The sequence below is a fragment of the Scyliorhinus canicula genome, chromosome 2 (genome assembly GCF_902713615.1).
Source record: "Scyliorhinus canicula chromosome 2, sScyCan1.1, whole genome shotgun sequence".
Taxonomy (NCBI): Eukaryota; Metazoa; Chordata; class Chondrichthyes; order Carcharhiniformes; family Scyliorhinidae; genus Scyliorhinus; species Scyliorhinus canicula.
Window position 1 is genome coordinate 133,116,346 of NC_052147.1, and position 12,855 is coordinate 133,129,200.

The window sequence follows — 12,855 nt, forward strand, 5'->3', positions numbered from 1 at the left end:
ATAATCTTCAAATCAGGAGCCCATATTATTATATCACCAATCCTCATTTAAGATTAGAATGTTTACATCAACATAGAAAAATGTAACAGATGGAAATGGACATATTAATGGAAATGGACATGCACATAACATGTAGAGGGAATTGGCAGACGCAACACAGAGGGAAATGGACAGATACACAACACAAAATGGAATATACAGATAAACGAAAGCTAAGGGAAATGGATATGCATTCAACACTCAAAGGGAAAGTGTGGTAACGGGGCAGGTACAATATGAAATTTTCATTATTTAGCTCCCAACAGCCTGGTATAATACATTTAACTTGTTTTTTGAATTCCTCAAGGTGAGTCACAGAATGACAACAAAATAAGGAACTACATTTTCTGTGTCTACTCTTTTCCAATCCAGGAATCCATTGTCAGTATTATATGTACCCAGGGCAGGTGGAGCACAAGTTAAATGATGTGTAAACCACCCATGACAAAAGCACTTTACTGAAATCATAGAATCCCCACGGTGCAGGAGACCATTCAGCCCATCGAGTCTGCACCCACCCCCTGAAAGAGAACTACACCCAGGCTCACTCCTCCACCCTGTCCGCATAACCCTGCAACCCAATTAACCTTTGGACACTAAGGGGCAATTTAGCATGGCCAATCCACCTACCTGCACATCTTTGGACAGCTTAGGTTATCAGAATAAGTCTCGGAGTGCCTTTGCAGCCAGACGACAAAGTGATGCATCCATAGCACCCCTACAGTGCAGAATGGAGCCTTTTGGTCCATTGAGTCTGCACCGACCCTCCAAAAGAGCACTCCACCCAGGCCCTGCCCCATCCTATCCCCACAACCCCATGCATCGACCACAATCCACCCAACTTGCACATCCTCAAACACTTAGCATGTCCAACCCACCTAACCTGCATATCTTTGGACTGTGGGAGGAGATACAGAAAGAACATGCAAACTCCGCACAGACAGTCACGCAAGGCCAGAATCAAATCCGGATCCCTGACGCTTCACCCACTGAACCTGAACCCTGGTTGGAGGGTTGAAAGGCCTGGTTGTACACAATTGTTTACTGACATTGGTGTAAAATTAACATCAGTCAACTCATCATTGAAGAATGACACCCTTTCATTGTCTCTCTAGAAGGTTTTATTAGCTCAAGAATGTAGTGTCACCATTAATACATTGGTGTCATAGTAACCGCTGCCTAGCGGATCACAGCAGATCTCCCGATTTTAAAACAAAACAAACAGAATCCTATGCAATAGTTTCAATCCCGCAACAGAAAACTCTCAACCCATCCTTTAAAAGCTGAGACTGCAACAGGCTCAAGGAAAGAAGAAGCCCAGCTCGCTGGCAAGCTAGAATCTGTCCCGGAGAACAAAAACAAAAATCAGTCATGTACAACGTGTGAAAAAAGTAATTGAAAAGCTATAATATGTACAGTTTTTTAATATAATTCCCTGGACTGGCTTCTGGATTTTCTGATTCAACGTTATCTTACTGCTGCCATTTTCCATTATGGAGAAACACATTTAGTTTGTCGATGGCATAAGCATGTCCCATCGCTTAGTACTTCCAAAATAATTTAGTTCCTCGGGCCTAAACACATTCCAATCATGTGTCTCAGGCAAGAAGTGCTTGCACTGTTTTAAAAAAAAACATAGCAGAAAGTTTTTATAAAATAAGAACATCAATATCTCAAGCAGTTAGAAATACTGCTTGCTGCAAATGCTGCGGTGTATGGCACTTTAGTTTGTCAAGTCGAGAAGGTCTGGTGTGAGGAGAGAGGGAAGAGAGTGAATGCCAAGCTCTTTGGGGAAAGAAAGTAAACCCGTACCCCAAAGCCTCAAAGATCCACACAGCCCACCCATCTCTGTGTCTGACTATGGTGTATTCTGGTCAAAACCCTGCTACCCCACCTCCATGTCTTGCTTTGAAATTCATCGAGTGCTGGATAAACTCAGGCCAAAATATTGCAAATATTATAAGTTCTGTGCATCAATGAAAGCTGCTTCTTCCTCATGCCATCTTCTCTTTCATCGCCCTGTCACTCCAGACAACCAATTTCCGTTATGGTTTTGTAAACAAAAATACCAATCATTGCCTGGAACATTCTCTTCCCCCCCCCCCCCGCCCCATTTTATGCCCGTCTGATTAACAGTTAAGAACCATTAAATGTTTTGTTTCACAATGCATAAAATCCACACAGCCATACGGCAGAATTGAAAAGAAAATCAGAATCAATAAAAGTCAGAATTTGTTGACCCTCAATCAGTGCATTTATTTAAAATGGGCTTTAATACTGTTATGGTGTATTCAGTGTTCAGATGGATCGACTTACCCCAAAATCTGGGTTGCATTCCCAAGATTTGATTCGATTGTTCTTTGAAAAAAGTGCAATTTATACTGCACCATTTGCAAAACTCCCTTCCTTCCCTTAACTCTGCATTCTACAGTGATCTTGGGTTTGGGACCATTGGCAAAGTACAGCTAAAATATTGATATATGAAAATAAACACCATGGGTATTGAGAACACACTGTGCAGTTGGCACAACCCCTGAGTGTGTTGGCCCTCACTGACCTTTTACCGCTTCCCATGAAAAAATATTCAGTGACAAGGCACCAATGCAAAACAAAGATGTTCAATGCAATGGTTTTTAATTAACTCTCAGGATTCTGGTATGGCCAACATTTATTGCCCAATTTAACTTGCCCGAGAAGATGGCATTAACTTGGTGAATGACTGGATCATTTTAGGGGGTAGTTAAGAGTTAACCATTTTGGTGTGGGACTGGAGTTACATATAAGCTGGACAAGTTTCCTTCCCTAAATAGACAATAGTAAACCAATGGATGTTTTACAACAATCCAACAGCTTCATGGTCATTTTACTGACATCAGCTTTTTATTTTCATATGTTTGAAACGGGACTCAAATTCTCAAACGGGCATGGTGGAAAGTGAACTCATGTTCCCTGGATTATTAATTCATAATCATGACAACCACACAAACTGTCCCTCTCTGCAGTGACAACTTAAAACCAAATCCCTTGTTAAAGCTAAGCTGTTGCTTGCTGATGGAATCATACAATCATAGAATGAGACAGCATATAGAGAGGCCATTCAGCCCATCATGCCTGTGCTGGAAGTGTCAACTTGGAAGCCTTGTAAAGAAAACAATGTAAGTGGTGAGTCAGAAACTTGTGCAATTTTTTTCCATTTTTTCCTCAGCAGTGTGTGTATGTGGTAACAGTGAAGCGTCTCATTAATTACTTTTTTAAAAAGCGAGTTCCCTTAACAGGCAGCCAGGCCCTAGACCTGGCTTCTTGGAAGTGGGCCTTTTACTGCTGGGATAGCAAGGCGCTCCGGTTTGCTTTCATCTTCTCCAGCCTCTTTGATAGATGGCTGTTGCTCATTTCCAGCTCCTCAATTTTATCCAGTGCCGAGCGGACCTGTCAGGGGACAAAAGGTCATAGATTTATATGTGAACAGCTCTCCAAGTTGCCCACAGCTCCTAAACGTTTAGTGGAGTTCAGAGCCCAAATCTTCCAACTTAGCCAAGTAAGGGCTTTTCAAACACTATTTTGCTTTTCCCAGAGGCATGAACAACCTTTGAGAAATTTTAATTTTTCCATTTTTTTTCTCCAACTTGCCTTAATCAAAACCAAATCAGTGCATTATTACAAAAACAGACCATTAAGTCACCCTACCCCCTTCTTTATCTACCTCACCAGCCTCCCTGTTCAAAACAGAAACAAAAATACCAATCATTGCCTGGAACATTCTCCGGCCCCCCCACCCCCCACCATTTTGTTGTAAAAAATCCATTGGTTTACTATTGTCCATTTAGGGAAGGGAACTTGTCCAGCTTATACTTAACTCCTGTCCCACACCAAAATGGTTGACTCTTAACTACCCCCTAAAATGATTTAGTCATTCACTAAGTTACTGCCATCTTCTTGGAAAAGTTAAATTGGGCAATACATATTTGAATTTGTCCATATATAGTGTTTGAAACAAACCTAACATAGACATAGAACAGTACAGCACAGAACAGGCCCTTCGGCCCTCAATGTTGTGCCAAGCCATGATCACCCTACTCAAACCCACGTATCCACCCTATACCCGTAACCCAACAACCCCCCCCTGTTGGACTTTAACCTGGTGTTGTAAGACTTCTTACTGTGCTCACCCCTTTCATCATTCTGAAGGGGCCATCCTCTCAGTGACACTGGTCCACTCCTCAATCACCCCCAAACACCCTCTCTTCCATGGCACCTTCAGATGCAAGTGCAGGAGATGCAATACCTTGCCCTTTTATCTCCTCCCTTCCCAACATAAAGGGCCCCAAACATTTCTTCCATGTGAAACAGCAATTTAATTGTACCTTTTTAAATTTAGTATATTATTTTTATTCTCACAATGCAGTGTTCTCTACAATGGGAAACAAGATACAGATTGAGAATAGCATAGAACACCTCTATTCATACCACAAGCGTGTCCCAAGATTACAGTTGCCGGCCATTTCAATTCTCCACCCCACTTTGACGTTGACCTCCTGCTGTTCGAAGGAAGTTCAAGGCTCAACATCTCATCTTTTGATCCACTACTTGAAACCTTCCGGGCGGGATTCCCTGATCCTTAGGCTAAGTGTTGACGCCTTCGTAAATGCCGTCGCGTTTCATGACTGCGTCAACAGGCCCTCAGGAGCAGAGATTCTGAGCCCCTCAGTAGGCCAGCAGAGAACCCAGAGTGCCAACCGTGGACACCATGTAGCCCGTTGGATTTGGACCTGCTTGGGCACCATGCTAACATGTCGACCTTTCACCCCCTGCACACAATTGGAATTCTACCAGCAGGCCGCCCCCGGATGAATGTACGCTGAGGTCCCGCCGGGCGCTCAGCCCATCCCAGGTGGAGAATCGCCGGGGGGAGGGGCATGTAGAGCAACATGACTGGCGGCATGACTGGCGGCGACTGCGCTGGCCCTAATTTTCCGCTCTCCAGAGAATCGACAGGGCGTCGTCGCGTGATTCGCACCCGGCCCAGCGTGGTCGGAGAGAATTCTGCCCTCCATACTCGGTCTTGAATTCACCAATTTCTGATTGTAAACTATGCCTCCATGTTTTCGGTAGCTATTGGCAATGATTCTGCTATTCCAATTTCTCTCAGACCCATCTTTTTTACTTAAAAATAAGCGGTCATTTAAGACCGATGAGGAGAAATTGTTTCTCTCAGATGGCCGTGAGTCTTTGCAACTCTCTTTCTCAAAAGCGTATGGAAGCAGAAACTTTTAATATTTTTAAGGCCAAGGTAGATAGATACTCGATAAGCAAGGGGATGAAAGGTTAAAAGAGTTAGATCACAATGTGGAGTGAAGGTTGCAATTAGATCAACCATAAACTTATTAAATGGTGGACAGGTTTGAGGGGTCGAGTGGCCTACTACAGCTCCTAATTCATGGGCGGAGTTCTCCGTCGGCCAACGCCGGAATGAGGAAACTTGGTGGCCGCTGGTTTCACACCAAATCGCAATTCTCCGTCGCCTCGAGAACAGCATCAATGTGTTCCAGAATGCACGTACAGTAAACACCCGTGGCATATTATTAGCGGGCCTGACCCAGTATTCTCCGGGGCCTCTGCGATTCTCCGCCTCAACTGGGGAGAATTCCCGATGGCGAAGGGCAGTGTTCAGGCACGGACCGCCATGGCCATGCCATGCAAGGCAGCCACCTTGCTGCGCACCCCACTGACCACTAACCACGGACGCTGGTTCTGCAGAGTGACACCAGCTGTATGAATGCCCCATCCAAACACCGCAGCCCCACCCTCCATTCTCCCACCCCCCGCCATACCCCACCTCTCCAACTGGTCGCCCATCGGTGGTGCATCATGCAGCCCACCCAGGGCAAAGCCCACTGTAGCCCCTATAGGAGCAGCGCCAGCTGATGGTATCCCTGGCAACAAGGAGGACGCAAGGGCCAAAGGCCCCCACAGTTATGGCCAACGATGGGGTGCCATGTGGGGGAGGGGGGGTTGGAGACGTGTTGGCAGAACCCAGAGTGCCAACCGTGGACACCATGTAGCCCGTTGGATTTGGACCTGCTTGGGCACCATGCTAACATGTCGACCTTTCACCCCCTGCACACAATTGGAATTCTACCAGCAATGGTGGCCTTCCTCCTACTTGCCGCAGCCTTGGAGCTGCTTGAGGAGGAGGAAGCTGCAGCAGCAGAGCGTGCAGCAGTGGAGCGCGCAGCAGCAGAGCATGCCCCAGAGGAACAGGAAGCAGCCGCTCAGGATGGAAAGCCAGCCGCCCAACAGGCCAAGGAGGAAGCGATGCAAAGGAGGCGCCACATGAGGCCTCACGTGTACCGTCAGCGCCTGTCATTCGAGGACCTGCCGAACTGGGCAGGTTATCGAAGACTCCAGCTCAGCAGAAGGCTGTGGAGGCCAATTCACTGAGTGCCTTTAAGACAGAGATAGATAGGTTCATGATTAATAAGAGATCAGGGGTATGGGGGGAGAAGGCAGGAGAATGGGGATGAGAAAATATCAGCCATGATTAAATGGCGGAGAAGATTCGATGGGCCGAGTGGCCTAATTCTGCTCCTATGTCTTATGGTCCTATGATCTGCGGATCATGGCACTGCAGGGGACTGGAGGAGGACAGCCGCTCCCGCTGGCCGTCAAGGTTGATTGTAGCCCTGAACTTCTATGCCACAGGGTCCTTACAGGCGCCGAGTGGGGACCTGTCCGGGATCTCAGAGCTCGGTGCACAGGTACATTCATGCTGTCACGGAGGCCCCATATGCCCAGTCAGCACAATACATCCATTTCAATGTGGACCGAGCCCACCAAGATGCCCGGGCAGTGGGGTTCACCGCCATTGCCAACATGCCCGGGTTCAGGGCGTGATCGATCGGATGCATGGTACCCTACGAGCACCTGCAGATGACAGTCTGCTCTACATAAAGCGAAAGGGGCTCCACTCAATGAACGTGCAGTTGATAGGTGACCAGCAGATGCATATCTTGCACGTCTGCGTCTGATACCCGGGCAGTGTGCACGACGCCTTCATCCTGGTACACTCGATGATTCCCGGCCTCTTTGATGCGTACCCCCGGCTGGGGGTTAGCTCCTGGGCGAGCCCTAGCCCCTATGTCTAAACCGTAACCTGCACCCATGCCAACTTTTCAAAAATATATTTTATTCAAGGCATTTTCACATAAACAAAAGCAGAAGAACAACCAAACAACATTATAAACACCCACTCCTTCCCTAACTCCGCCTCCTCTCCCATCCTGCCTTCCCTATTTTAACCCCCTCACCCCTCCCACCATTCCCACCCCAGTTTACTGACTCCTCAAACCTCCTTAAAGAAATCAATGAACGGCTTCCACCTCCAAGTGAATCCATCGACCAACCCCCTCAAGACAACTTGACCTTCTCCAGCCTCAGGAATTCTGCCAGGTTGCTCACCCACACCCTGCTTTCGGTGCTCCGAGTCCCTCCATCCGAGCAAGATTTGTCTCCGGGCCATCAGGGAGGCAAAGGCCAAAACATCGGCCTCTCTCACCCCCTGAACTCCCGGATATCGCCATCTCTGGTCTCGGAGACTAACTTCACTCCGAGCACCTCGGACATTATGTCCGCAAACCCAGAACTGCTTCAGCTTCGGACACGCCCAAAACAGGTGGATGTGATTTGCGGGGCTCCCCGGTGCACCACCCACACCTATCCTCTACCCCCTCAAAGAACTTACTCATCCTTACTACCGTCATATGCGCCCTATGGACTACTTTAAATTGAATGATGACTCTGGCACATGGCTGCCTGTGATAGGGCAGCCCTGTCCTGGACCTCGGCCACCACCTGCACAGATTTCCCCAGGTCTTGGACATGCTGATCCATAGCCAAAACCCCCGTTCCCAAGGCCTCCACTGCGGACGCCACCCGTGTGGTGTTGGCCTGGGTGGCACGCATGGTCGGCACCATCTCCTGCTCCTGCAGGCGGTTGGACTCCTCCAGCTGCAAGTGCTGAATGCTCGCCAACAACCCCTCATGTAGACCTGGCTCTGACTACATCTCCACAATCGATGGAACTGTCCATTCCAGATGCCTGAAACTCGTCTGCGTGGCAACTAGTCCCTCCGACTGTCCGCCCCCGCGGGAGTTCCTACCTCAACCTGATGTACAGGAGCATCAGTGTGGTGCATACCAGCGGGTGTCCCAGAAGCGTCCAACCGAGGTGAGCGTCTCTGGGATGGTGGAGGGTGTTGGAGACAGCTGTGACGGGAAATCTATGTCATCCATGGACTAGAGTCCCTGGGTTTCCTGAGTCTCGGGCATGCAATCAACTCCATGTCGGTATCGTTATCATGCTCGGCACACGGGGGTGGCGGTTCTGGTTGTGGGACTGGTTGGTGCCACAGACACAGTGCTGCCTACTCACTCTGGCTGCCCTGAGGAGGTCGTGCAGTTTCTTCTGGCACTGCTGGCCGGTTTGGACAGTGTTGCTGGAGCGGCTAACCGCCTCTGCCACCTGTGCTCAGACACGACGAACGTCAGCGGCTGGCAGCCTCCTTCCCGGGGTGGGTACAGGGTGGCCTGCCTCTCCTCCACAGCGTCGAAGAGGGTCTTGAGCTCTGCAACTGAAAATTATGGGACTGCGTGTCTTGACCACGCATCTTGGTGGCTGGGATGGTGTGTGTGGGGAGTGAAGTGTGTATATGTGGCTGCAGCTTGTCAGCCTCCCAAGTGTCAATCGTGAACCCAGCAAATCCGGCACCGTTTCCCATTGGAATCAATTGTGTGCTCGCCCCTTAACAGTAGCAGAATCGGTCCAGGTGCAGCGGCTGTTTTGCTGTCGTGGAAGTCCACGAATCCTGCCCTGGGGACAACACCTAGTCTCAGGAACGGATACCCCACCACATATGTTCATAGATCATTAAATATTTTCTGCCTATCACAAACCTTTCCTTTTCTCTCCCTTTCTATACTTGCTTCAAACCTGTTGCATCTCTAAATTCTTCTAGTTTCGGTGAAAGATCGGGGACCTGAAACATCGTGCGGAATTCAACCAAAAGATTTCTGAGTGTCATTTTGGGCGAATTTGGCGGGGTGTTTCTCACTGGCTTTTTGGGTGAGTTCCACACCGTTATTCCACCACACTTAGTCTTATTCTGGGAGCCTTGGGGAGTTTCGCTCCGGTCAAGCCCACTCAGAAATTTTTGCAACATTGGGGAGCTAAACCCGCCAGTGAGACCGGCTCGGGTGCTCCATTTAGTGAGCTTGAGGGTCCCCCACAAACCCCACACCCAAGGGCTGTGTCACCCACCTCACATATGGGCATTACCCCCCCCCCCCCCCCCACCTTCCCCCAAGTGAGGACACCCTGTTATGGGGTTGCTGAGGGCAACCCTCCTTTTTCAGGCCACCCCACCCCCACCGTTTGGGCCCCCCCTCTTTCAGGACCCTCACCCTTCACCCTCTCCAACCTATTAGGCCTATTCATTCCTGCCCTTCACCGCCCCACCCTTCATAACCCCACTCATCCCCCCTTTCATGGATATGGCCCCCTGCAGGCCGTGACCCTTGGCAATGCCACCCTGAAACCAGGGCATCCTGGCAATGTGCCTGCCAGCCCGGCAGTTGCACCTGGGCACCCGAGGACTGCCAGGGTGGCAGTGGAAATGTGCCAGAGGGAGAGCCAGGGTGCCACCCTACCCTGTCCCCGACACCCAGAGGTCTCCAAAGGCCTGGCAAACCCTTCAGGTGTTATTAGGCCTGGTCCATTTGGTTCATTTAAATATGTGAATCTGGATCTGGATCTTGCTCAGTGCAGATGAGATCCAGATCGCAACCCATCACTAGGTTGGATGAATCTTGCTGGACTCCTCAAGCGTCGGGAATCTCGCGAGAGGCTCTCGCAAGATTCATCGGGCCTCATCACGCTACCAGGTCGGGCACGATGAAGCCGTTAAAATGTGCCCATCAACTTTGTTTCTCTCACCACAGATACTGCCTGTTCTGCTGAGTATTTCCAGTATCTTCTGTTTTTGTTCTATCAAATCAGCTTGTTACAGTGTAGAAACAGACCATCAACACCTTTTAATATCTCACATCATCTAATCCCATTCTCCTGTGAACTCCCAATACTCTTTATCATTCTTCTTGTTTTTTTAAATAAATAACAGCCTTTTTGAACAAAAGTTATAACTTTGCTTCAACATAGTTTGTGAAAGTATTTTCCACATTTTCACCTTGCTCTATTAAGGTAAATTTATCCTAAGCTCTTGTTAAATTTTTTGTGAATTTCCTCGGCTTGTGGTCTCTCATTTCCATCTCAGCCCACAGTGAAAACAATCTCTGGCTGTTTACCTTAAAATCATAGAATCCCTACTGTGCAGAAGGAGGCCATTCGGCCCATCAAGTCTACACCGAGCCTCTGACAGAGCACTCCACCCAAGCTCACTTCCCTGCCCTATCCCAATAATAATCCACTGGAATGCTATCTGGGATCATAGAATAAACCTTCCAGATATCCAACAGGTCATCCCATAACATTCTCAAACCCAACAAAAAAATCCTAACTTCCCAAATGTCTCGCCATCATTGCATCACTAATAATCTCAGACCTAGGACATTGCTGGAGGTGTTCCTCAGGGTAGTGCCCTAGACTCAACCATCTTCGGCTGCTTCATCAGTGGCCTTCCCTCCATCATAAGATCAGAAGTGAGGATGTTCACTGATGATTGCACAACATTCAGCACCATTCACAACTACTCACATACTGAAGTAGTCCAAACGCAGAAGACCTGGACGACATTCAGGCTTCGGCTGACAAGTGACAAAGTAATATTCATGCCACACAAGTGTCAGGCAATGACCATCTCCAACAAGAGAGAATCTACCTATCGTCCCTTGACATTCAATGCCATTACAATCGCTGAATCCCCCACTATTAACATCATGGGGAGTTACCATTGACCAAAAGCAGACCTGGACTGGCCATATAAATACTGTAACACCAAGAAGAGGTCAGAGCTGGCAATTCTGTGACAAGTAACTCATCTCCTGACTCCCCAAAACCTGTTCATTTACAAGACCAATGCCAGGAGTGTGATGGAATACTCTCCACTTGTCTGGATCGATAGAGCTCCAACAATACTCAAGAAGCTCAACACCATCCAGGACAAAGAAGCCCATTGTATTGGACCCCATCCATTGCCTTAAACACAGCTCTGCAGAGACCATTACATCATCCATTAAGACACAGGAATGTTTGCGAGCAGTTGCAAAGTTCCCGATTCCACAGGCATTCACAAACAAAGCTCAACGAACACAAAGTTAACAAATAATTTACATTTTTTTGAAGTTCAGAATGGACATCAGATAACAAAGGTATTTTGTGGTAATTTACATTATGCTATTGAGCTCCTTTGAGCCTCAGTCAACCATTTCACCTTACCTCTCTTTGGAGTTTGCGCTTCTCAGCCTTAAGTTCATCTTCCACTTTTTCTGCATTTTCTGCTGCTGTCTTGTATCGTAATACCTGGTTTTCGAGACGGGCAATCTAAAATATTCCCCAGGAAATGACGAAAGGTTAAATAATTTCATCAGAAAGTGTGGAAAACTCAATATTAAAATGGCACAAAATGGATAAACACACAAACATCATTCCATAATTGTTAATCACATAGTTTAGCAACAACCACCTCACAGGGCTCGTTGCAATGAGTTACTTTGGAGAGTTTAGTCCCATTGTTTTGTGGACAAGCACAACAGCCAATTATCATCAGCGATGAGATAATTGGCAAGTTGATTAATTTTGGATGGTGAAAGTTGAGGGAGAATGTTGGCATCGCTCTTCTTTGAATAATGAAGGACAGCTCACATGTTGACATCTTAGATTTTGCACTTGAGCCCTCAGGTGAAGCTTGAACTACAAAATCCCCATTCAGAAGGAAAACAAGTACCACATGAATGAAGCTGACACCACCCTCCCAGAACAGTTCTTTGAACCAGGACTCATCTTATCCTGGAAACAATGGCACACTCCTCAATCTAGGTTAAAGATTTACCGCATTTCATGCAAACATCTAAACATAACTCTAAATTCAACCTGAAGATCAGAAAAGGCCATTCAGATGGAGAGTAAATGGGTGAGCAGAGAGAGACCAAGATGGAGGAGAGTGTGCAAGGGCTGCAGGAGGAGATTAAATAAATGGGTGGATTGTGTGATCGGTTAGTGTGTGCATGGACTGCAGCAAGAGATTAAATGAGTGGGTAGAGACCATGTTTGAGCAGAGATTACGTGCACTGTGGAAGAAGCAGGATAAATGGGCTGAATAGACTTCCCATTTTGTACATTCTCAAGCATTCAGAGTTGTCAGATTATTGAATACTTACATTTTGTTCCAACGCAGTTATTTCCTGTTCAGTTTTGGTCAGTTTAAACTTGTATTCACTGATTTGTCTATTAGCATCTCCTTTAAAAAAATAACACACACATGTCAGTTACAGCAATCCAAGTCTGAAGTCAACTTTGAGCTGACCAAGTCCTGAAGGACATCTTCGGCAGACTGGGCCTGCGGCAGGTGGTGAGAACACCGAATGAGGGGAAAACCTACATGACCTCATCCTCACAAATCTACCTGTTGTGGACACATATATCCATGAGAGTACTGCTAGGAATGATCACTGCATAGTCCTTGCATAGATGAAGGCCCATCTTCATACTGAGGACACTCTGTTGTGTTATGTGAGACTTTCACTGTGTTGAATGGGATAGATTGAGAACAGATCTAGCAACTCACACTGTGCAGTAACGGTCCTGGA

General features: G+C 47.4%; 1 protein-coding gene across 1 annotated transcript in view; it reads right to left on the bottom strand.

Moving 5' to 3' along the window:
- Window positions 1-1,137: 1,137 nt before the first annotated feature.
- Window positions 1,138-12,855, bottom strand: part of LOC119962274 — a 222,642-nt gene continuing 210,924 nt past the window's right edge. The window contains exons 28-30 of the mRNA XM_038790261.1: window positions 12,427-12,506; window positions 11,486-11,590; window positions 1,138-3,465 (exon numbers count right to left, since the gene is read on the bottom strand). Coding sequence (XP_038646189.1) covers window positions 3,355-3,465; window positions 11,486-11,590; window positions 12,427-12,506 — 296 coding nt within the window. The 3' untranslated portion in view covers window positions 1,138-3,354. The remainder of the gene's footprint in view (window positions 3,466-11,485; window positions 11,591-12,426; window positions 12,507-12,855) is intronic.